Source organism: Lottia gigantea (assembly GCF_000327385.1).
Source record: "Lottia gigantea unplaced genomic scaffold LOTGIsca_46, whole genome shotgun sequence".
NCBI classification, from domain to species: domain Eukaryota; kingdom Metazoa; phylum Mollusca; class Gastropoda; family Lottiidae; genus Lottia; species Lottia gigantea.
Window position 1 is genome coordinate 345,280 of NW_008709614.1, and position 26,118 is coordinate 371,397.

Below are 26,118 nucleotides of genomic sequence, written 5' to 3' on the forward strand. Positions count from 1 at the left end.
ACTCATATAAGTATAAATAATGATAAAATAGAAAATCTCTCTAATTTCAAACTGCTCGTTGTTGTTGTAAATCAGGATATAAACTGGAAATTCCATGTAAAAAATATTTCTCAAATTTTGAATTCAAAATTATTTCAACTTCACCAATTTGGGACAGTTCCAGTTTGAAATCAAAGACATTAAAATTCCACTCCAAAACCATTCACCCGATAATGACAAATTTCAAACTTGACCAAGATTTCATCAATATATTCATGGATACCAAGTTTCATCAAGATCTGATAAAGACTAGTTTATATTGTGCCTACAAGCCAAATTTGATGTGTTTTTACTTAGCCAAGGGCAATAACCCTGACATCATTCATCCAATTTTTACGAATTTCGAACTTGACTGAGGTCTTATCAATATCTGCAAGCATGCTAAGTTTCATCAAGATAGGATTAAAATTTTAGCCTTTATCATGCATACAACCCAATTTAGCACGTTTTTACCAAGTCAAGGGCAATAACTCTGAAACCTTTCATCCAATTATTATCAATTTCGAACTTGACCAAGATCTCATCCATATACATTCACACTAAGTTTTATCAAGAATGGCTAAAAATTGCAACCTTTATTGTGCATACAAGCCGAATTTAATGCGTTTTTACTAAATCAAGAGCAATAACTCTGCAACCATTCTTCCGATTATTACCAATTTCGAACTTGACCTTGATCCAACGGACGGCAATATACATCCACATTTCCACGTGGGTGTATAAAAAGCTAATGTTAACAAAACCTAGAATAGATCTTTATAAACACAGTTTAAAATATAAAGGTTTATTACTTCAAGAAATTGTCAAAACTCCATTGTTGTGAGATTTGAAATGAGCATTATCATTTGTATTTTTAATTATGTATCCAACATTATATTACTCTTTGCTTCCCCACCCCTTCTATGGGTATTTTTATACAGGCTCAATATTAGAAAGGCATAGTCCTAATTAATTACCCAATAAACAAATTATTATTATAATGTGGTTTTTTATCCATAAAGATTCTTATAAATCTTTTCTATTAATGTTAAAATATTCTAGGTTTACAAAACATTCATCAAGGGCTATTGTCTAACTCATAATGGCACTACTTAAAAATTCATCTTTCCAAAACAAATATCTTCTCTTATTGGATGTTGGAGCTTATGGCAAATAATAGCTGGAAACAAAAATACATCCAGGAAACAAATATCACATAAGTTTTATAAACAAAATAAAATGTTTATAACAAAGTACAATTATTGTGTTAAAATTATATTTACAATTCATTTAAATCATATTTAATTAAAAAAAACATAAGTTTGTAAAAATGGTATACCTGAAAAGAAAAAAGACCTTTATTTCAATAGCTGTTGATAAAAGTACTAATTTTTGTAAAGGTTTTATACACAAGATCCGACATGACACACCACCCCATACCACCAGAAAAATAGAAACAATATAAATTCTCTCAAAAGCGCATGCATCTGTACTGATTTTTCAAATGTGCACAGAATATCAATAAGTGTTATGTACAACTTACTAGTAGCAATATTCCAACTTCCCAGAGGTAATCTATTGGATATCGTACAACATGGCACAATGTCCTCTAACACTACTTATCGGAAGAGAAAAATTTCTATTTTCTGTTTCATAGCTTCCACAAATATTATTTATTATATATTATATTATCAGGTCTGACATGAGTAGTAATAGAACGTATAGATTGGGGGCACTTTGGTATAATTTATAAAAAAAAATCACTTTTTTCCTAACGTCAAAAAGCGATTTTTTTTATAAATTATACCAAAGTGCCCCCCAATCTACATATTCTATTACTACTCTTTTGCCCGCAGCGCCCGCAAGCCCACCAAACAAACAACCCCACCAGGCACACAGTTAATAAATCCGGAACCTATAGGGGTACAAGTTTACCAACCCCCAAGCGCCCCAGCCCAATAATATCTTTAAATTAACTCATTTAAAAACAGAATGAGATTAATTTTAAAACACGAACAACACAAATTCGAAGGAGACGGATTCTTCTCAGCTCTATCATCTCTCCTCCAAAAAGTAGCCAACTTTGTCTTAAACAACAAATCCCTCATTTCCTCAGAAGCGCAAGCTCTTGGATCTGTAGCAAAAGCAGGAGTAAATATAAGCGAAACAGTGAAAAGATCTAACGAGTTGAAAGAATTACAACATATAAGAGAAATGCGAAACAAAAGATTAGAAAACAAAAAAGGCAATGGTTTTAAAATTATTGGATAAAAATGTCAATGATAATTGCTCAAACTCCTAAAACTTATTTCGGTTCCGACATTCAAAAATCATTAGGTTCTCTTCCCGGATTTCCATGGGCAAAATATCCTGGAGAAAAACATCTTCCCGGTCATAATTACACTGGTCCAGGTACAAGGTTAGATCTGCGATTAGACCAAAATGATAAACCAAAACCAGGTGAAGAACCCGTTAATAGAGTTGACGCCGCTGCACTTTAACACGACATACTATACAGAAATAAAGACATATCATCCAGACACGAAGTAGACAAACAAATGATAATCGAACTTGAAAATATTTCAAATCCAACTTTTAAAGAGAGAATTCAAAGGGCATTAATCATTAAACTCTTGAAAGCAAAGATGAAAATGGGTATGGGAATAGCAGATGAAATTCATAAAGAATTTAGAAAAAACAAACATTTTTTAAAAGTCAAAGTGTTTGATAAAGATGAAATATGGTCAGCAGATTTAATTAATATGCCTGTTGAAAGAGGATATAAATATTGTTTAACCGTTATAGATTTGTACACAAGATATACTTGGGTTATTCCTCTCAAAAACAAAACGGGTTTATCAGTCAAACACGCATTTGAAACAATAATGAAACAATCTGACAGACGACCTCAAAAGTTATGGGTAGATAAAGGAAGTGAATTTTATAACAAAAATATGAAATCTCTAGGATTTGAAATTTACAGCATGCATAACGAAGGTAAAGCTGTAGTTATTGAGAGATATAATAGAACTCTTAAAAATAAATTATTCAAAAAGTTCACGGAATTGAAATCCCAAAAATGGCTTAAAATATTACCAGGTTGTAGATGAATACAATAACAAAATTCATTCATCTATAGGTGTTACACCAACACAAGCCTCAAATAATCCAAATATTATAAAGTCAATTAACACACATAATAACTATGAAAATGAAATAAACAATTTAAATATCAAACCCAAATTTAAAGTCGGAGATCGCGTTCGTATTTTCAAATATAAAAGCAAATTCGAAAAAGGCTACGCTGGATTTTGGACCAACGAAATATTCATCGTAGATAAAGTAAACAGCACAACACCCCCAACATATGAATTAATCGATCAAGACAAAGAACAAATCATAGGTAGGTTCCATCAAAACGAACTTCAAAAAACTGACTTTTAAAATGAATATCTTTCTCGATAAATACGGAACCGATACAACTACAAACTTTCAACTTATGAAATGGGCTAATGAGTTAAATATATCACTGTTTTATTATTGTATGAGGGATGAAATAAATAATCTCAAGGATAAGAAAGGTAAATTTTATGCGGTAACAATTATTCATACTTCAGATCAAAACGGAGTTCATCACTCTGCTTTATACAAAGACCCTTTAAATAACTTTTATTTCTTCGATTCTTTTGGATTAGAACCAACTGAAGAGATAGTGCAATTGACTAATAAACCAATCGAATGTTCATCATTTCAAATTCAATTGCCGGGACAAAAGTTTTGTGGGCAGCTATCACTTTGGGTTTTATATCAATTAAGTTTAGGAAAACAATTTGAAGAAATTGTAATAAATTTAACTTAATAAAAATGGCAAATAAATTTGGATTAGGTTCTTTACCTTTAGATACTAAAAAACCTAACAGCATGGATAAATAAAGCAAAACTTTATTTTGTGGATCAAATCGGAGACACTCTTCAAGGTGATTTAGATATGAATAATTTTACTATAACTTATTTAAAGTTACCAGAAAATGATTATGATGCTGTTCACAAGAAATATTTAATGGATCAATTAAAGTTATTTGAAGTAAATAAAGAACATTTAAAAGAAAGAATAGGAGATGTGAAAAGATACTTCAAACGACAAATAAATAATAAAGATTTTATTGATGATACTAAGTTACAACAAGAAGTAACAAGTTTGAAAAGTTTTATTGAAGAACAATTACTTAATGTAGTAGATAAAACTCAATTACAACCTTTAAGTTCATTAATATCTAATTTAGATGATAAGATTACAAAACAAAAATAGATCTTAAACAACTAATAGCTAATATTAATCCAGGTATAAGTGAAGATAAATTAACAACATTAGAAACTAATCTTATTGATAATAGTGAAATACAAAAACAAATAGTTGGTATCAAACAACAATTACTTAATGTAGTAGATAAAACTCAGAAAATTTAAAATCATCAATATCTAAATTAGATGATAAGATAACAAAACAAAAAATAGAATCTTAAACAGCTAATAGATAATATTATATTATTATGTTTTCAAATATTATCAAGGTTGTTTCAAATAAATTTTTAACATTTAAAGGACAAATTGAAATAGATGGAAAGCACAAACAATTTATGAAACTTCTTGGTTTTAATGCCAAAACTTTTCAAACTATCTTTAGAAATATGGAAGAAAAATCTGACCCTTCTGATTGGTACTTTACAAGAAGTATCTTTTTACTTAAAGACAATTTTAAAGAAATTAAAAGATCAAAAGTTGGAAGAGGAACTGAACTACTCAAAAAAATAAATGAATATATAGGTGAAAATTGTTACATACCAACAGATGGTAACTGTTTTATCAAATGTGTAAACTATGTTTTAAACAAAGATTTAACAAATGAAATTCAAAATGGTTTCACCTCTGAAACTAAACGTGTTTTCAAGTATAAGTGATGCTGGGTTATTTGCTTGGGATTGTGAAACGTATTCAGAAAGTTAAACGCGTAAAGCAATTCCTTATGCGTGTACGTTAATTAATTTAGAAAAACTAAGAAAAATGTTAGACAGAATACATAATCTCTTTCCAGATTTAAATCCTACAGATAATGTTCCAGAAAAATTTTATGATAAACTAATGGATATAGTAGAAATATTTGTAGGTATAGATTGTATAGATCAAATGTTGAAACATTTAGGTCAATATGATAGTAAGAGATTAATGTTAATTTCTCATAACGGTAGCAATTTTGATAACTTAAAAATATAAAAAAACACAATGCCCTTTAAAAACACCCAGAGGAATTCTATCTTTACCTATATCTAATCCATACACAGATGAAGGTTTACAGAAAAAATAGAAAAAACAGAAAGAAATAACAAGCAATAATAATTATTTACAACATATTAATTTCACATGTTCCTATCAACATGAAACATCTAGTTTAGCGGCATGGGGTAATTCATCTAATCTACCAATGAATTTGAGAAAGATTACTGATATCAATGTTGCAAAATACACCAAAGATAACTGGGAATCTTTAAGGCACGAATGGGAACCTTACGCTAAAAGAGATACGTTATGTCTTGGAAGTTGTTTGATAAAATATAACCAAGTCACGAAAGAAGTTCTAAACCAAAATATGTCCAATAATCTAACGGCTCCATCTTTATCTTTTAAGGGTTGGTATTATTTGTATCATTACGATAAAGGAATGGTTGAAGAAGAATGGTATGAAACTACTAGAATGGTTGCGAAACATACTGAAAAAGAAAATATAGAAAAAGTTTATTCGAACACTAATCCTTTTATAAGACACTATATCAGACGATCTATTAAAGGAGGAAGAGTTTCGGCATATAGAAAAATATTTGAAACGAATAAAATGGATGAAATTTGTAATGTATTAAAGGAATTTATTTCACAAAGTGAAACTGAAAGTATTCCACAAAGTGAAACTGAAAGTATTTCACAAAGTGATAATTCACAAAGTGATAATTCACAAAGTGATAATTCACAAAGTGAAACACAAAGTGATAATTCACAGAGTGAAACACCAAGTAATAATTCAAGAAGAGATAACATAATTAATCTATTCAAAGAATACAGCGCGAGCACAAAAGACAAAACAGAAGTTAATTCAAAACTTAAAAAAATAAAATGTACGAAACTAATGGCATTTGATGCTAATGGTTTGTACGCTTCAGCAATGTCGGATTTAGACAGTGAATATCCAAAAGCAGAAAGTGGAAGACCTTTTCTACCAGAAGAAGAGAGAAAATTTTTAAAACTCTTCAATGAACAGAAATTTAGACCTAGAACGGCGATTTTAACAGTGTTGTTTAAATATCCCTATAACATGTTCTTCCAACCAATACCAGCTAAAGATAATATCACATTCACGAATAAAGAAAGAAAAAAGGAAACTGAGAGTAAAATCAGGTTTAGATATGGTTTCTGTTCAGATGTTTTAACATCGGTCGATATACAAGAAATAGTTAAATCCGGTGGACAAATTATTAGAATATTAGATGGTAAAGTATACAAAGAAAAAATTAAAACTCCACCATATAGAGATTATATTTGAATTTTAAGAGATCTTAGAAATAAATATAAACGAGAAAGTAATATTGTGGGTAGTAATTGCATGAAATTATTAGGTAATTCCTTGTATGGTAAATCTATTCAGAAGGATAGAAAAACGAGAAATCATTTGTGGAATGAAGTAACTTTTCAGGCTTACTTCGACTCACATGTTAAAAACTATGAAAAAATAAATGATACTCAATATTTCGTTGAGACAGAAATTGAAGAAAAAGAGCTAAATGCTGAAGATCACTCAACAAAATCTACAAGACTAACACCTAGTCATTTGGGATCATTCGTTTTATCTCACAGTAAAAAAATAATGAATAATTTCATTCATGTAATAAATGGATTTTATAAACCTGAAATATACTATACCGATACTGATAGTTTATACATTTCATCTAGAAATTGGGATAAATTAAATCGAGCTGGGTTGGTATGTGAAAATGAATATTGTAAAGGCAAGAATGATTATGGTGATGGTGGAATCATATTTGGTTTATATTTAGCGCCAAAAGTCAAATATAATATGATTCTAACTTCTGATGGTGTTTTAAAAGAAAAGAAAACGTTTAAGGGTTATTCTAATAATAAGACAAGTGTAGAAGATTATATTCAGTTGGCTAGTGGGCATGATGTGTCGAATGAATTTAATAAAAGATGGGAAAGGAGTTTCACGAATGGAGTAGTTATTCCAAAGGATGATGATAAACAAAAGAAAGTTTTTAGAAGTTATTTGAATCTTGTAAAGAGAAAACCACCAAACAGTGAAGGAATTATGTTTCCTTATAATGATAAAGAAGAGTATAGTTTTGATGAAAACTATGAATTTGATGATTTCGATTAACTATATATTCAATCAGAGAATGACGAGTGATTAATTACTCAATAAATTTAGTTCTTTTGTTTTAAATGAAGTTGAATAACAATTTCTTCGTTACCCAAATCAATAAACCTATTTTTACCATCTTTGATTTCCAGATTTATATTTTTAATCATGAACGAATTAAGTGGTAAATATGTTGTTTGAAATGGTTTCTCTATAACTCTATATCCAATCGGTACAGTGAATATTGGAATACTGTAAATAATCTGAGGGGCAAACGTGCAATCGTGAGGGGCAATTTAGCAAAGCACCTTAACAGACGATTAAACGTCGGGAAACGGACTTTCATGGAGTATTTTAGATTCGAGATTATTTTGTTAAAACACACAATATATAATACGTTACATTTTTATTGCCGTTTTAGTTTAAACGTAGTCGGGTATGTTTTATGGCAAAACCTCTGGATACGCTTCCTGTTGAAGGCAAGAAGAACAAGATTGCGCTGGCGAAGCTGAGTCATAGATCGTCGTTGTGGTGAGTCAACGCGAGTAAGAGTTGAAAAGCTGCTTTCCTTTCACACACAGCGGTACTAGAACCGAATGTGGCAACGCTTGCAGCCAGTGCATATAATTTAGGGAAAGCCAATTTCTGCTCGTATAGTTTTTGAAGAACAAGATTGGAGTCCTGATTTTCTGTCTTGGCAACGTTATCTTGGAGAAATTGTTTTGACACCTCAATTGTTATGCTTCTCGAGGCCCTTTCCAGTATCACCTACAGCATGCTTCCAATCTGTGTAGCCTTCAGTGATGAATTTTTATGCACCCGCAGATGTATTGTGAAACACCCGACATGGAAATCAAAAAGGGGCGTCCCTTGACACTGAATATTCCAGGCATGGAAATCGATCATACCAGCTGTTACTAAAATGGCGACCAGACTTCGCTGGAAATTTTATTCTCGGTTGCTTTGGAACGTCTTCTTTTCCAATGTCACCTGGTACTCCTGTCTTTTCAGAGCATCTTGGTACTGCATCCGCTGTGTTGCCCGCTGTGGTTTTGATACCATTGTCAGTCGTAGTAGTGTCGAAACCATCAAGCAATTTGTCTTTTTTGATCAAATATTTATCCATTTTTCCTACGTTTGGTTGTTTGATTCATATGAATACAATTTAGGATAATATATGTCTATTAGTATTTATAATCAACCAATCAAATCTTTTGAATTTTGAGACGGGACAGATTACAATCCAGTATCAGACCAATAATTTTGTTACCAATGACGCTTTACTGCAGCCTTTTTATGATTTTCAAAGAACTCTAATGTAATTAAATTCAAAAATGTTATGAAAAGCTATGATGTCTGGTTTCATCCTCAGCTAAGTATTAACAGAAAGATATTTAAAAACAGTTCTTAAGTAGGTCTACAGATAGGAATACTTAGTATTTTGTTAAACCATTTCGCATAACGCAACCCCGAAAGCCATAACCTTATTTTTCGTTACGTATAATCAAAATATCGAAATACTCATCATATGATCGACAATGCAAGAGCAGCTGACTGGTGCACTTACTCCACCATAAAATGCCTGACCAGAATGACCACTGTTGGCTATTCACTCAGACTCAGTTACCTGCCGCTCCTATTGACTCAGGAAAAAGAAAAGGTGTATTTTAAAAAAGTGACCGGAACATTTCATTTTTCATTTAGGCATTTATTCAATCGGTTTCTATATGAAGTGTGGGTTCTATAGGAGACTCGAGTCTCTTTTAATATCTTCTTGACTTTTTAATATTGGTTGAAATAGAGTTTGTAGATTTTCTGTTAATCCAAGTTGTTGTAATCTGTTATTTTCAACTTGGGTCTTTACTTTATTCTTAGCTTTGATATATTGTCTATTTCTTTTTATAATATTATTCCAATCACCCATTTTTAAAGAAATAAAATTAACATATGTCTGCCATAACTCTTTCACCTGCAGGTTTTCTAGTATTAACGAATATATATCAATGATCATCTGGGTTTCTCCATTGTGCTTTACAATCCTTTTTAAATGTATCTCTATCCATTCCGTGATTAATTGACTGAATAATTTGAGATAAATCTTTGTCGTTCAATTCGAATAATAAAAAACAATTTGCATTTTTTCGAATGAACATTGCATCCATACCGTAGAAAGATTGGGATTGGTATATGCAGTGACAATTGTGATGTCTTCCCTTCGTAAAGAATTCTTGTTGAACAGCTTGATTTCTTTGTGCTACACAATCGTCAAACACTATTAAATTTTTTCGCTCACTATCAATTTTAGACAAATCTAAATCATTAACATTTTTCGTAACAAAAACCTTTATATCCGTTGGATTGAAAGATGGATTTTTTTCTTTTATATATGTATCTAATATATCTTTTATTTCTATCTCATCGTTGTCTTCATTATATTTAAATATGTCTTGAATGTCTTTCTTTGGTATATATTCTAAAGCTTTGAGGAATTGATAATATGATTGTTCTGGTGTTGTTGTGTAGATATATAATGAATCGAAATCTAAAAGTTTTGGTGTTGTCAACATGTTAAAGGTCAAATAAGTTTTTCCAGAACCGGAACTACCGCATATACACATAAGCATTGGGTTGCTAGGAAATATTTCTGAATGATTAAATTTCTTTTCCATTTTTTATTCTATATTTTTGTTCCAAAAATCACTCCTTCTCCTTTATACTTTGAAAGAAATAATCCTTCTCCTATGTGTATATTTTTCAAAAATATTCCATTACCCTTATGTTTGACTTTGACTTCTCCTGTGTCAATACTATCTACTAATTTATTTAATCCTTGTTTTAACAGTTTTCTTGGTTTCTTCCCCAAATCTTTTTCCAAATTCTTTTATTGTGCCTATCATATCTCCCACTCCTGAATCTTTGGCACCTTTTCCATTATTAATCTACGTTCTTCAGCGGCTTTAGCATCAGCTGCTTTCTTTGCGTTGGCAGCTTTGACTGCGGCAGATACTTCTCCAGTAGCTGCACCCGCCGCTGCAATACCACCAAATATTAAAGGTAGAAGGAAAGGTAAAAATCCACCTTATTCTGCGTTCGCGTCAATTCTTTCTAAATCTATATCATCACGGACTTCACAATGTTTATATTTATCGATAATTTTTTTTAGATATTTTAATCCTTTTACCATTGTATGTTATTGTAGTTGGTGATTCCGTTTCAATAGCTTCTATTATTCTTTTTACTAAAGTTTCTGGTTTAATCTTTAAGAGGGTAATTTAAATGATTATTCTATACGAATCATCCGTCTGTCGGATATTTTAATTAAATGTTTTGCTTCTTCCAATAATAAACAATAACCGTTTACATCTCCTTGTGTTTTTTCAATATGAATATTTATATTCACCCCTGTTTTGAAAAGATCTTCTTGATAAGCTGATAGATCAAAACAGAAGATTGGATGATTAAGTGCAAAATCTACATATTCAAACTGAATTTCCAAATAATTCACACATATTTTTATAGTTTCTATACAATTGATTATAATCCTTCATGGATGGATTAATTGTTAAAGGTTGGTTAGGATGATTATCGTTGTGTAATCTTACTTGAACTTTACGGATTATAGGATCTTTGGTTCATTGCTACTCTAAAGATATTATTGTTATTCGTTTGAGAATCTGGTAAGTTCTTGAAACCAACCATTAAATATCTTGCTGGTTTAATAGTGTTAGTGATTGGCCATGTAGTGGATTCTCCAGTTAAAGTTATGCTACCTATTGTATTACGACGAAGAAATGCTATTTCAATTTCTTTAGTTAATGAATTGAATATTCTTGTTTCTACTTCAATTGATGGTGTTATTACCGGTATGTAAAGTTGGAGATTCGATATTTCTAATTTTGCATCTGAAGCATTCTCTCCAAAGAATATCTTATCATCATTGATTTCTCTTTGTAGATGAATTTTATATGGTAACCCTATGGAAACCTTTCTGTGTCCCAACAGACCGAATAAAGGATATAATTTCCAATTTACGTAATTACCCCACCTATTATTCTCAACAACATTATTGTACTGAACTACTCGTTTTTCGAATCCTTGATTAACTGCTCGTGCTACTCTTTCTATTGTGTTTCGTGCAACAACTCTCACTCTAGCTAAATCAGCATCATTTAGTTGAGACCTAGAGCCAACGGTTGGTGATATGATAATGTAATCCTCTTTTGAATTGAAAGATCGGATCTAATCTGTAATTTTTTTCTGCCATTTTTAAAGATAGGTTTTACCCTATTTTTTGAAACCAATTTACCCCCATGGAAATGCAGGAAGAATAACAAAAAACCAAAGTAAGTTTTAATAAATACAAGGAAATTTAAAACATAAACAATTTCGTTTATATACACTTCTACTAGATATACTTCAGAGTTTTCTCCCCTCTTACACTATTACCAGTCATAGTTCAAGGGTTAAGTGTCACGACCGCTCCTAGTAGAATCGGTAGATATTCTTCAGAGTTATCTCCCCTCTGACATCCATTAAACTTGTGTCTGGAATAGAACAAAATTGATATTTTGAAAAACAACAAATAACATATCATCTTAATTCCACCCTCTCGTCTTATGATTAAATCAAACAAAGAACATACCTTGATTTTGTATGGATTAAATTCCTAATCTTCCAGCGTAACAAAAATTGAGACACCACTAACAGTTGAGAGTCTAGACTGTCTGTGCTGACGTGGCATGGGCGGAATGTTATATGTTAATATAACCATCTGTTACTTAGTGACGTATATCCAATCAATAATAGTCTAGACGACTGATTGTTACCGGGCGTTGAAGGTAATTATTAAATCAATAATAAATCAATAAAACTAACCGTGTGTAAACTGGTTGGTATTTTACTTTGAAGTAAACAAACAACAGTGTTACCTCCCATTAATCAGTTAAGTTTCTAAATTCTTTATGAATTTCATCTGCTATTCCCATACCCATTTTCTTTCAAGAGTTTAATGATTAATGCTCTTTGAATTCTCTCTTTAAAAGTTGGATTTGGAATATTTTCAAGTTCGATTATCATTTGTTTGTCTACTTCGTGTCTGGATGATATGTCTTTATTTCTGTATAGTATGTCGTGTTTAAGTGCAGTGGCGTCAACTCTATTAACGGGTTCTTCACCTGGTTTTGGTTTATCATTTTGGTCTAATCGCAGATCTAACCATGTACCTGGACCAGTGTAATTATGACCGGGAAGATGTTTTTCTCCAGGATATTTTGCCCATGGAAATCCGGGAAGAGAACCTAATGATTTTTGAATGTGGGAACCGAAATAAGTTTTAGGAGTTTGAGCAATTATCATTGACATTTTTATCCAATAATTTTAAAACCATTGCCTTTTTTGTTTTCTAATCTTTTATTTCGCATTTCTCTTATATGTTGTAATTCTTTCAACTCGTTAGATCTTTTCACTGTTTCGCTTATATTTACTCCTGCTTTTGCTACAGATCCAAGAGCTTGCGCTTCTGAGGAAATGAGGGATTTGTTGTTTGAGACAAAGTTGGCTATTTTTGGGATGAGAGATGATAGAGCTTAGAAGAATCCGTCTCCTTCGAATTTGTGTTGTTCGTGTTTTAAAATTAAACTCATTCTGTTTTTAAATGAGTTAATTTAAAGATATTATTGGGCTGGGGCGCTTGGGGGTTGGTAAACTTGTACCCCTATAGGTTCTGGATTTATTAACTGTGTGCATGGTGGGGTTGTTTGTTTGGTGGGCTTTTGGGCAAAAGAGTAGTAATAGAACATATAGATTGGGGGCACTTTGGTATAATTCATAAAAAAAAAAATCGCTTTTTGACGTTAGGAAAAAAGTGATTTTTTTTTATAAATTATACCAAAGTGCCCCCAATCTATATGTTCTATTGACATGAAGATAACTACAAAAATATTTCATCATCGTGTCCTTTCAGGTGATATTTCAGGGTATGTATTGAAACGATGGGTCATGTTGGATCTTGTGTTTGGTGACCCATGAAACTCTTATAGCATACTGAAAGGACACGATGATGAAATATTTTTGTAGTTATCTTCATGTCAATAGAACATATAAAAACATATATAGAAAAAAATATTTCATCATCGTGTCCTTTCAGGTGATATTTCAGGGTATGTATTGAAACGATGGGTCATGTTGGATCTTGTGTTTGGTGACCCATGAAACTCTTATAGCATACTGTGAGGCCTTCAAATCATACAAACATCCTTACAATTCTGGCCAAAACTATCATGAAGATGAGCAAGGATTTTTATGCACATTTGGGCATAATGCAGTCCAATCTATTTTTTTTGAGAACTAAGAATATAAGTCTATCTTAGAAAATCCAAATTCTTATTTATTTTACCCTAGGCTCGTGTTTAGAGGAATCATTTTCCAATGTGCGCAACCATCTTTGCTGGAATGGTTTGTTTATTTATGACTGAAATTCACATCAATTACGCTATTATACGTTATTAAAAAAAAACATTTTAGTCCACTAAAAAGAGAGTATTGTGTCTAGTTGCCATTTATATTGTTGTTGCCTTTTATATTATTCAATGTGCCTATTTGTTGTAGAATCATCTTCTATATTTCTTCTATCAGCAAATGTTTCTATTTTTAAGCCAGTAAACCATGAATATCTATATTTAGAATATATATCTTTCACTTCATTTATAAATATAGGTAGAACACATAATGCTGTGAGAGCAATCTGAAATAACATAGATCATTGATAAAGTAATATTGAACATAACTATCACATAGAGTTTAAACCATTTACAATTTAATAATTCATTATTCTATCTGATTACTAATTACAAACATTATTTCCACTTTATTTTAATACAGAGGACATGTTTCTTAACTTTTAATGTCCTTCATCCTCGCAAAATAGTTCACAACTAAAAAAATAAAATCGATTGACACTTACAGCTATCATAAATAATACAAAAACAGATTTCCACCCTTGACTTTTCTGTATAACAGGTACTAATATCTAAATTAAAAAAAATATATATATAAGATAGAAAACTGTTTAAAACCCTCTAGTACCCCCTGAGGTTTTTGCTGCTACCCCCTATTGACACAAGAATCTTTGACTGAGTTAGAAGAAAGGGAACCAAGGGTCTAAACGACTGTAGCCAGCATGCAAAAAATAACTTTATACGAAGTTATTAGGTTTGTAAAATTGATTTGTGGAAGATGATCATATTTGAGCTCACCTGACCAATAGCAGCACCAGCACTACCTGTTCCATCAACTATACCAGTTACAGTAGCTAATGCTTTACTATTATCTTTTATTGGGCCTTGCTGTCCTAAAACAATTAAAACTATTCATTGTCATCATAGCTCAATCATTTAAAGATTCAAATAGGAATTATATATAATTTAGGCCTTATATCAACAATTAGAATGTAAAAACGTCATATACCTTATCTTCGAATAATAATGACTTAACAATGTGTGATGTCACTTGATAACGTTAGCTTTACCAGTCACTCATCATGTTATTTTGTAGCCATGAGAATGGCTGCTACTGTTGAATGGTTAACATGGACTATTCATTAAGATATATTCTCTAGAATGAATTCAGTTACCTAAATCTGCAGATATAGCAGCACTGATCAAATTTGCTACACCTCCAACAAAAAATCCTGTAACTGCCATTAACACAGCATTAATAGTATAACCTCCAGTAAAATCTACAATGTATTACAAATTAACTTGTGTAAGAATAGCTTTAGATTATATAGAATGTATGTGTGCAGGAATTACACAAATTATTCTTTCAGTCTTAACCACAGAGAATTAATTTGACAAATATTGACACGGCTATATCAAGTAACATTGGAAAATGGAAGAAATAAGGAAAGCAGGCAATATATCTTGATTTTCATGTAATGTTATCACCAAGAACCTGGATGTGAGTGTTTGAGACTAGATTCTTTATCATGAGCCACAATGGTTCTCAGATGAGGTTTTAGAGCATTTTTTGAAAACAAAAAAATCTGTAGTGTGTTGATAATGCAAAGAGAGCTGTTACAGTATACAATATATGTTTGTAAAAGAAATCTGACTCTACTCTAGCAAGATGTATATTATATGTCAACAACAACCTATCAATGCTCTCAATACAATATAACTGTAAATAGACTATTAAGCATTCATGTTAAATATTGTTACCTGTAAGAAAAATAAGACCTGTTTTACAAAAGTTTTTTCATGATTCAACAGCCATAACTCAATATCAAAGAATGTCAAAGAAAGACTACATATTTTGTTTCAAGTGCATATTTCTAAGACATCACAATGGGTTTACATATACATTTGTATATATTGTACAAGTGACAATATAGTAAAGATCTTGGGCAACTTCCTGTTAAGGATAAGTGGGACCATGGAACCAAAGTTCTTATTATTAAGACAATTTTAACATGAAAACAAATATTTTAAGAGTAAACATACTTCCATATATAAATAAAGCAGGTACAGATAATATTAACATAGGAATAACAACGACTGCTCTTCTTCCTGTCAAATCCTAAAAATATAATATTAACATATTAACATCTAGATCACCATATTTTATGCTGCACAGGTGAGTCCTTGCTACAGCAATAGGAAATTCATGTTATTTTAGATTAACAACCCCCAACATTAACAATGTTTCAATTCAACCAATTAGCAATATTCTCATTAGAGCAATACCTTATTAAGGAATATTGAGTTGCTGTACCATTAGCTAGAGAAAACAGATTGGAATTGTGAAGTTGATCTACTTTATGTTATTCACTATGATTATTTAAGTAATACTGATTAAGTAGTTCATTTGAAATGTGTTTCAATTAAAGATACTCAAAAATACAAAACAATCCTATGCCATACAAGTCCAGAAATATATATAATAAGCAGTAAAATTTGAAGTTAACTGAACTGTAGACATATATGAAGACAAGTTGGTTACTTACAGAAATAAAGCCGGCTATTGTTCCCCCTACAAAACAATGTAACTGTATTATGATCTCAATTAATTATAAAGAATTTACATCCTATTTTCTGCACCTGATTGAGCTATTGAATATGTTCAATACCATGCAAAACACAATAACATCAGCAACATATTCTGTTTTGATTTCCGACTGTCTTGGGCTAAACTAGGAACTTTTTCTAGCCCTTCTGACCTTGGTTAATTTTTATAGACCAGATAATTTTATAAAAACTCAAACAAGACCTTATACACTAAGGCTACGTGTACCGTATGATAGGTAAACTAACTCAACTTTTAAATTATAAAACTTTTACTGACCTATTATTCCCCCAACATCATACCATATAGAAATAGCATCAGACTGGGATTCTGCCATATGATGAGCATTAGATAAATAATATGGTAACCAGAAGAAAAAGGAATAATTCACAAGTTTTAAAAAAGCATAGGCTAATGAATACTGAAAAAGAAATGTTGATTATATATTCAAAAAAGACAATATCAACGAATGAAATTCTAACTAAAATAATACAAGGGCCGTTAGGTTACAGCACTGAAGCAGTGCGTTGCATTCTGAGAGTTTATAAAATTACGACAGTTTCTATCATACAACTCTAGCTTCTTCATAGCATTTCCTTTCATTGAATAACCTTTGTATAACAATGTTATATACCCCTTATGTTTCTTTTAAAACCTTTCACTGATCAATGATACAATTCTAACACATTTTTAAATTATTTTTTGTAAAAATTAAAAAGTACATTTTTAGAATTGATTTTTTTTTGTGTGGATTAGATCAGTCTCTTCTATATTTAGAATTTTTGAAAAGTAGGAATCCATGTTCCAAACAATTAATAATATTCCTGGCACTCGGCTTGTGTTATAGTCATATTCGCAATATTCGAATGGCTATAAAAACGGCACCTTGTGTTAGATTTCATCAAGGGCTATGGCTTTTTGTCAGACCACTAGTCACCAAAGGTCAAGGTTACAAGATATGAGCCTTAAGAGTTTTGAAAATAACTGTTTTTGGAAGCCTATTTGACCGGAAGTAGGTGTCAGACATCAAAGATCAAAGTATAAATTGACATTATAGATCAATGACCTTTGACCTTGAAAAGTTAAAGGTCATCCATGTTACAGGTCAAAAATGCAAATCTAGTAAAATATAAAACCTGTTCCTTTTATTAAAGTAAAAAGCCCAGACAGATTTACCTTTAACACATATTGGCCAAACTAGTTACCTATTAACCTGCAAAATATTATAGGTCAAAATTGCGCTTTTTAAAATTTGAAAATTTTGAACTGAACTCTTAAGGCTCATATCTTGTAACCTTGACCTTTGTTATATACCATTGGAAAGGAGAGATAGCCCATAGTAAAGATATATGAGAAATTTTGTCATATGTAAATTAGGTCACGTGATACAGCTCTTTAAATTTAAAAATCGCTATTTTCAAATGGCTGTAAAACCCGGAAGTTTACATTGCACAGCACAACCGAAGACACCATCGGATAGATCTCGTCAGGGGTAATAGGTGTTGTGCGCGTCATAAGGTCACCAAAGGTCAAGGTAACGAATTATGGGCCTTAAAACATATTGCATTCACTGGATAAATATGACCGGAAATATGAGAAAAGCAAAAGCAAAATTCAAAAATCGGCTTCCTGAGAATTGTTTGCAATCGATTAAAGATAACATAAACATCAACATCACACACATCCGATTACCCCCTAAGGCCCAATTTCCCGTTTTACAAAAGTTAGTCATATCAATATGGCCGTTGACGTGTTACTTCCGGGTCGGATTTTTTGAATATTATATCTCTACATGGGCAATTCTAGCTTATTGAAATTTTCAGCGAATAACGTCAAAACTGGAAGTGATATCGAAAATATGAAAATTTATTTTACTTCGCAATCAAAATGACTATCTACCTGTAAATTTTCAGATTGATCGAAATTAAATTGTAAAAGTTAAAAAATACTCAAATTTTGAAAATCAAAAAGTCAGTGACAAAAGTCAAAATTCTGAAATTCTTGAATTGCTAATCTGTAGAACTCAGTTCAAAGCAGTTAACTTAAAAAGTCAGATCGAAATTAGAGCCGTTAATTAGAAAAAAAGAAAAAAAAACATTTTCGTACGATGTCATTTCCCGTTGAAAAAATGTGCATCAAATTATATTCATATTATTTAGTTTCATGAGTTTTACAAGGAAATCGAAAATGTGGTAACATTTGCAAAACAAAGCAGTGCGTTCGATAGAAATGAACACAAATAACACCACAATTTACAATTTCTATATTCTATATATTATTGTCACATTGATTTAATAAAAAAGCCTGATGATCTCTTTGGAGTGAAAGTTCTAGCTTTATATTTTGTGTGTTCTTGAATGCATTAATTTTGATATATATATCGATACACTAAACAATACTCATTTAACGATATGATTTATTTTGATAGTAATCCAGATTCATTTATTAGATAAGGAAAGATAAAAATATTCAAAATTAGTAATATTATAACAATTTTGTCACCTTTTCAAATAACACTAAGAATTTATAATGCTTGACATATCAAACTTACTAAAATAACACCCAGTATTCATAATGCTTGACATATCAAACTTACTAAAATAACACCCAGTATTCATAATGCTTGACATATCAAACTTACTAAAATAACACCCAGTATTCATAATGCTTGACATAGTAAACTTACTAAAATAACACCCAGTATTCATAATGCTTGACATATCAAACTTACTAAAATAACACCCAGTATTCATAATGCTTGACATATCAAACTTACTAAAATAACACCCAGTATTCATTATGGTTGACATATTAAACTTACTAAAATAACTCCAGGTAACAACAATGCTTGACATAAACTTAAAGCTCTGGGCTCAATTTGTATGACAATTTCTTCTTCTTCCTTATTTAACTCTTCTTCTTCAATCAGGGGAGCTAATTCAATAAAAACAATTATAAGTTAACTTTCTTATCCAGATACACACTGCATTGTACTACACAAATACGTAAAAGAGTGTTAGGTGAGTGGTAGGTTTGTGATACTAATCAATGCCACAAAATTTTCTGAAGATATGTCTATATATTCTTGAGTGTTTACAAAAAAAAAGAACATTTAAGATAATATCAAAAATATGTACTCCACATTGAATATATGAAAATCAGATTGTTGAAGTATCCTATGAAAGAACTTGTGCAACTTGAAATTACACAGAAAATATATTTACCACTGATTTCATCTGTTTCTACACTTCTATCATTACTTGATATTGTTTCATTGACTATAATTGTTGATTTTACTAACTTTCCTTCCCTGTTATACCTTAATCCTACAGAATAATCAACAGAACATATCATTAGTGGTATAGCATTATCAAAAACAGACAATACCAAACTTTAAGCTTGCCATCTCATGTTCCTATGTTGAGATAGCGCCTTCAAATTTTAAAGGCCAGTGGCATATTCAAACGGTAAATTTTTGGCCATTTTGGCACTCGTACGCATTGTAAACAGGCCAGAGTTCTTCTGACAGCAATGTCCAATGGACAGTGTGTATGGTGTGCCATAGAATAAGATATATAAATAATCTTACCAACTTCTGATGGAGTACTAACTAAACCAAAAAATATCACAATGCCACCACCAAATAATACACTACATGTTAATAGGAAGGCATACTAAAATACATACATTGGTTTATATCAGAATTTTCACAAATTCAAACTGTCAATGACGAAGTCACAAACTAACGGCATGTGCCCTAAATTGATGTTAAGTTTCATTAAACTGGTTAATACTGCTTAAAATGATGTTTTGAGATTTAGCCTTATCACATTTGTAATTGAATGATCCAAATTATACAACACAAGACTTAATGGCATTCAATATTCAATAGTGCCTTCAGGCCTAGAATATGAACATGAACTAAAAGGACATAATAGAGTGAGTTGACAGTTTATATAAGTTTAAATTCAGAAGTAATAAACTTGTGTGTGCTATCTACATTATGTTTGTCAATATCATGTACCTACATCAAAACCATAATCTAATACAGATGATACCATCAATGATCCTATTATATTACCAACAGATGCACAGGCACTCCATAATCCTAAAACCAGACCTCGACTATAATACAAATATAATAATAAAGATAGCGCTGGACATCGAAATATGTCCACAATTGTAATTGCAGTCATGTCGTCCGTGAGGTTGACAAGAGCTATCAGTAAATGAAACATTCTCAGAGTATATAATATCCCAGCCTTTTTCTTTTTTTATGAATTTAAATAGGGTTCATCCTTAGGTGATGACAAACAATTTCACTAAGTTTCGTCTATATCGTTCTATTGTCTTAGGCAATAAAACCCTGGCTCTTTCGTATGAAGAAATGTTGGTGTGTATGGAAAACTGAGCGTGACGTGATTGTGGATAAATAAACATTTTACATGTTCCATTCCCTTTATAGATTGTTATAAACAAGTTCCTACCTAGATTTACCAAACCAATATCCCATAACAGCTACAACAGTTGGCCAACCAGTAGATTGTAATAAACCATTTATAATCCATAATAAAACATAAACATATTTATTATAAAACTCTACCCATTCTAATACACATCCAAATATAAATACCTAAAACAATATTAATTAGCAATAAGTAATGCAATGTTTGAAGTTGTGAAGAACAAGAAAGACTCCTTCCAATCTAAAATAAGTTGTTCTTTTGCCATCTTGTGAAGATAGGTGATTTCTGAACACAACCAACAATGGACCAAATTTGTTGATAGTTTAGGTTTGAATACTCAGAACAGAATGCCATCACCATCCACTGCCATTTTTTGCACAAGTGATTTTTCTTGCAGAGCAGTCAACAGATTAAAACATCCATGATAACTTACTATGACAGCTGTTGAACACATTCCAAAACATAAAATCTTTCTCATATCAAATCTGAAATTGCACCACAACAGATTTAATAAAGGTATGACATGTAACCATTTTACATGTATACATCATAGATCTGAGTCCTTAAAAGATCAGGTCACAGTTAAGTTAAGAAACAGTTGGTCAACAAGATCTTTAATATGTTGGTATACAATACTATCTATGTTTGGCTATTTTGTGGGCATTATAATGTACTAGAGTTAGAGATAAAAATGTATAAATACCTGTCTCCAACCATTCCACTTATGTATAAACCCTAAAAACGCACAAAAGAGTGGAATACAATCATTACAAAGATAGTGGAGAACAGCCATATACGACCACCACGGCATGCAGATGGTAAAAACGAAACATCCATTTTAAGTTTCATCAAAATCGGTTGAAAACTAAGAGAGTAATAGCATATTCAAGATTTTGGTGCAAGGGCAATAACTCTGCTTCTAACAGTCGAAAATAGCTCAAATTCGAACTTGATCTTCGTTTTATGAATATGTATACACATACCGAATTTTAGAGCGTTTATAAGCAAATGTTGATGGACGGATGGACGGACAGGGGTGCCGACAATATACGTCCACATAGAGAAAAATGTGCTTAAGAAAATGGTTGCATCTGATTAGAGCAACTGGACTGTTATCCAATGAAAATTCTTCTAAATAATACTTCATATAATTCAAAATTTATGAGAAATAAATCAAATTAGTCATTGATGCTGGGTTCAATTCAAATTGTAAAATTTGGTTTAGCAATTTTAGTCTTGGTTAAATTTTGTGTCTCATTTTTGTTGAAATAGCTCATCTGCTAACATTCAGCATAAGAAACAGCGCTTAACTGCTGGTATATGCAATATATACAAACTCTGTACAAACTTACTACTGCATAGGAGGTAAGAAAGGTGGCATCCAACACTCCCAGAAATAATTCAGCATCTTTTCCATTATCAAATAACTTATGTTTATTCCATGTCTAAAATAATGTAAATAAATAAATCAAAAGTTTCAGTAAATGTCATGGCTACCACTGACTCAAATCAGACTAATAGATTATGTTTTCTTCAGTGTCACTATTTCAGCCTCTGGACAGCTATTTGGACAGGTGTCAGCTGGTGTAGACAGAAAAATAGGCATTGTTAAATGGGGCCATTCCGCCTCTCCCCCAGGTGCAGAGGGTTTTAAATATATTTAGATACCTTGGATCTGCAAAACCCAGGTATATGTTTTTGTAGTTCAGTCTTACCATGATTTTCTCCCTATGCCATTTATGTCATGTCTCCGGTTCCATCAAAGTTTATTTTGGAAAATCTGATCTAGCATCGGCCATTTAAAACTGCGTGTGCAGCCAAAAGTACAAAATGAAAGTCACAGTGATGCCCAACACTAATTTACAATCATCTTAAAGGTAATTCAATATTATGTTTGAGAAAACGAATCTTTGGCAGTGTGGAAAATCCCCATTTAATAGGGTCTTTTTCTTCTGACTCTACTCCTTTTTTTGGACTATATTAATATATGACACATTTCTCCATCAAATTCTGCAATATATTTTATCTTACCTGATTAGGTAATGTTTCATTGACAGTAGAATTAGAAAAACTTGGTGTCCATTCATCAGATATGGTGGTTTTTACATTACTAAATGTTTTTCTTGAAGCATGGAAGAATGCATAACTGAAACAAAAGATAATATTTTCTTTACAAACAGATAGAGCTCAATATCAGGTACCAATGCACTTTTCAGTGTTGCATTCACCTGTTTTTATCAATGAGAAGTAACAATAGTCATCATGTATGAGTAATTGGGTGTAGATTTTGTTAAGATCCAAAGTCTGTCTTTGGTGACAGCAGAAATTCAAAAACAAGCTGCTACAACATATATAATCGAATCTAGAATTGTAATATCAGCAATAAGAGTCCAAGGTTCATGAAAAATGTACTACCAAGTGGTTTAGTCTTTTAAAGTAATAAACCATAACTTGGATTCAGAAATCTTCATCTTCTACATGTTTGGCCTCATTCATGTCCATAGTGACCTTTAATAATTTAATAGAGATCTAGTAACATTTCTCTCAGAGATGGTTAGCTGATCAAACAGAATCCATTGTATTTAAGAATATATATTTAGATAAAATAAGTATAATACTGATACAATTCTAAGGAAAAGGTGTTTTATTTATTTTTTTTGGTAAAATACAGCAGCTTGCTCAGGTTTATACAATCTCATAACATACATACCGTACCTCACAGCTCAGAGCTGAACTCAGTCAAGACATGTTACTTGACAAAGCTTAAATTCCAAAACTGACCAACAACTATGCAGGGACCCATCTTTAAAATTATTGTGTAATTGTGATATACTATCATATCTTTGACTGGACTTTATATCTTCGATTTTAAATGTGTGACTTTTGTATATAGGATAATTACAGTCATAACAGTTACTATAGGGAGCATAACCAAACTTTAATCATGTCATTATGTCATCACATTATGAGCCCATGCTTAATTTTTGTCATTGCAACTATTGCAAGTCGAACACTGACTGATAATGAATAGATCCGAGTAGCCTACGGCTTCAGATAGCATGACCCATTCCATCAACTCACCTGACAAAAGTCAAAATAAAAACAAACGGATGATAAAATGTAACCGACATTATGAATAACTAAAATCAAGCTAAAATATGATATTTCATCGTTAAAACTAACTTAAAACAGTAAACAAGACAAAATAGTTTCTTGTTTTTCTATGGACAGCTAAATCCACCTTATAATGCAGAAGATTTAATCATGGGAGTTAATTCATAAAATCTGAGACGTCAGACTATTACTACTCTACTTTATTGCCTGACGAACCAACGAAATGCCGGAATTAACCAATGCCCTGTGATAAATAAAGGATAATTTAACTTTTTTGAGCGTCGATTAAAGAAGAAAACCTAGGTATAAAACATGTTATCTCTAAAAAGAATCAGAATGCACCAAATCAATTCAATTTTTCGAATATTTTCTTGTGAGCACTCTCTCGGACACTTCATGAGAGACTTGCGATTATAACCCCTCAACAGAGTTGCCGCATTTTGAACGCAGACTAGATAGTTTGCCCCCCATTTAGTCAGTCTGCCCCGATTTGTACCCCCAGTCTCGAGTGCCGGTGCCACCACTAGGAGCCTGTAGACAGTAACTGTATTATAGTAGATACATTGAACACAGCTCCCCTTCTCACTTCAAGCATAGAGAGAAACAAAAGATTTATGGTTTATGAGATTTTATTGTAGGATGAGTAAATCTACATACTTCTAATCTAAATAAATTTCACAACATATTTTGACACAAAAACATTTTAATCTGCACCAAGTTTTAATATTCACTGCTATTAAATGTGACAAATCTAGAAGATATATGAGTGCTATAAAACATCCCAAAATGTCATATATTTAACTCCTCAAAATTTGTCGAACCAATCTTTACATAGTATACTCAACTTCATCCATCATCTTGTCAGATCTCTACCCAAATTCAACGAAGCGTGTCAAAGGAAATACCGTTACATATCAGTGGGCTATTTGGTATATACCTGTTAACTTAAAAATAAGGATTGGTATTAGCTTACTCTTCGGAATTACAAATTTTCGGATATTTATTTTATTCACACCATGAGGTAGGTCTTTCTATCTGGTTCATTTTCAGAAATCAACCTATTCTGACCTATTTAAACCATCTTAAATCTAGTTTGTTGACAGTAAACATGTTTGACAGCATCGGACATCTTTACGCGTGTCTGAACTGCTAGACTACATGAAATTCGTGGAGACATTTCTGATCTATTGTAACCATTTGTATTCATTGTATTCAAGTCAATACTGTATAGCATAGTCAAATCAAAAAAAGGAAATGAAAACAGATTCCATCTATCACTCTATTAGATGGAATCATAAAACTCATTACATGAATCTAGTCACCTTAGTATTTCACCCGTATCCGTAGTATTTTTAGAATTGAATTCTATTCAACGAAAGGATACCAGACCATTATTGACAAGATATGGTTGCCTCAAATATTCACCTACGCCAATTTCAGTTTAAGAAATATATCTATTTGTTCTGATGTCATGAAAACTTATTTTTGAAGAAAAATCCAACAATATAGGCCTACAAGTTATGACAAGAGAAACCCACTTTTGATATTTCGAAAACAAATGTAGTTCCCATTTGGATTAAGACGGCTGATTTAGATAATGTCAAAGGAGTTCTGGAACAAAAAAAGCGCACCCCGCCACACCTCCCACCACTCTTATCTAGTTGAGCCACTGACGTTTTGTTTATTATATCACGAAATAGCCATCAATTGTCTTAGACAATGTTACATATAAACAGTTTATAGCGAGTGATTCATAATATATACTGATGAAAAATAACACCTTCGATAATAAAACTTGAAAGTTAAACTTGTTGATATACAGAAATAATAAAGAATATCAAACTAAACCGTGTAAAAAGTAGAAAATTCATATTGTTACGGTATAGACCAAAAGCAAAAAATAGTAACCATTGAAAGATTGATCGAACATGAAGACACTGACAGGTAAAAGATAAATAATAAAAATAAATGAGAGATGTGTTTTGAATGAAAAGTATGATGTACTGAGGCCGTGTCATTTTTCTTTTTTTTGGGGGGGGG

General features: G+C 31.5%; 5 protein-coding genes across 5 annotated transcripts; 2 read left to right on the top strand and 3 right to left on the bottom strand.

Moving 5' to 3' along the window:
* Nucleotides 1–3,463: 3,463 nt before the first annotated feature.
* On the top strand, nucleotides 3,464–4,327 carry LOTGIDRAFT_164554 (hypothetical protein; the record flags this gene model as incomplete). Its single annotated transcript, XM_009061093.1, has 2 exons — nucleotides 3,464–3,613; nucleotides 3,920–4,327. 2 exons carry the CDS (start codon nucleotides 3,464–3,466, stop codon nucleotides 4,325–4,327), a joined length of 558 nt encoding a protein of 185 aa, XP_009059341.1.
* A 1,170-nt stretch (nucleotides 4,328–5,497) lies between these two features.
* LOTGIDRAFT_164555 (hypothetical protein) lies at nucleotides 5,498–7,456 on the top strand (the record flags this gene model as incomplete). The annotated part of the gene is made up of 2 exons (XM_009061094.1): nucleotides 5,498–6,554; nucleotides 6,618–7,456. The coding sequence occupies 2 exons, from the start codon at nucleotides 5,498–5,500 to the stop codon at nucleotides 7,454–7,456; spliced, it is 1,896 nt and encodes a 631-aa protein (XP_009059342.1).
* Nucleotides 7,457–9,438: 1,982 nt separating this feature from the next.
* On the bottom strand, nucleotides 9,439–10,107 carry LOTGIDRAFT_164556 (hypothetical protein; the record flags this gene model as incomplete). Its single annotated transcript, XM_009061095.1, has 1 exon — nucleotides 9,439–10,107. The coding sequence occupies one exon, from the start codon at nucleotides 10,105–10,107 to the stop codon at nucleotides 9,439–9,441; it is 669 nt and encodes a 222-aa protein (XP_009059343.1).
* Nucleotides 10,108–10,331: 224 nt separating this feature from the next.
* Nucleotides 10,332–12,799, bottom strand: LOTGIDRAFT_164557 (hypothetical protein; the record flags this gene model as incomplete). Its single annotated transcript, XM_009061096.1, has 4 exons — nucleotides 10,332–10,468; nucleotides 10,620–10,695; nucleotides 11,135–11,618; nucleotides 12,426–12,799. 4 exons carry the CDS (start codon nucleotides 12,797–12,799, stop codon nucleotides 10,332–10,334), a joined length of 1,071 nt encoding a protein of 356 aa, XP_009059344.1.
* Nucleotides 12,800–13,804: 1,005 nt separating this feature from the next.
* Nucleotides 13,805–24,095, bottom strand: LOTGIDRAFT_234009 (hypothetical protein; the record flags this gene model as incomplete). Its single annotated transcript, XM_009061097.1, has 17 exons — nucleotides 13,805–14,180; nucleotides 14,400–14,465; nucleotides 14,692–14,786; nucleotides 15,069–15,173; nucleotides 15,937–16,012; nucleotides 16,440–16,465; nucleotides 16,778–16,919; nucleotides 19,320–19,432; nucleotides 19,723–19,824; nucleotides 20,088–20,172; nucleotides 20,527–20,623; nucleotides 20,986–21,131; nucleotides 21,398–21,449; nucleotides 21,668–21,699; nucleotides 22,317–22,409; nucleotides 22,996–23,110; nucleotides 24,046–24,095. 17 exons carry the CDS (start codon nucleotides 24,093–24,095, stop codon nucleotides 14,019–14,021), a joined length of 1,557 nt encoding a protein of 518 aa, XP_009059345.1. The 3' UTR covers nucleotides 13,805–14,018.
* Nucleotides 24,096–26,118: the final 2,023 nt, after the last annotated feature.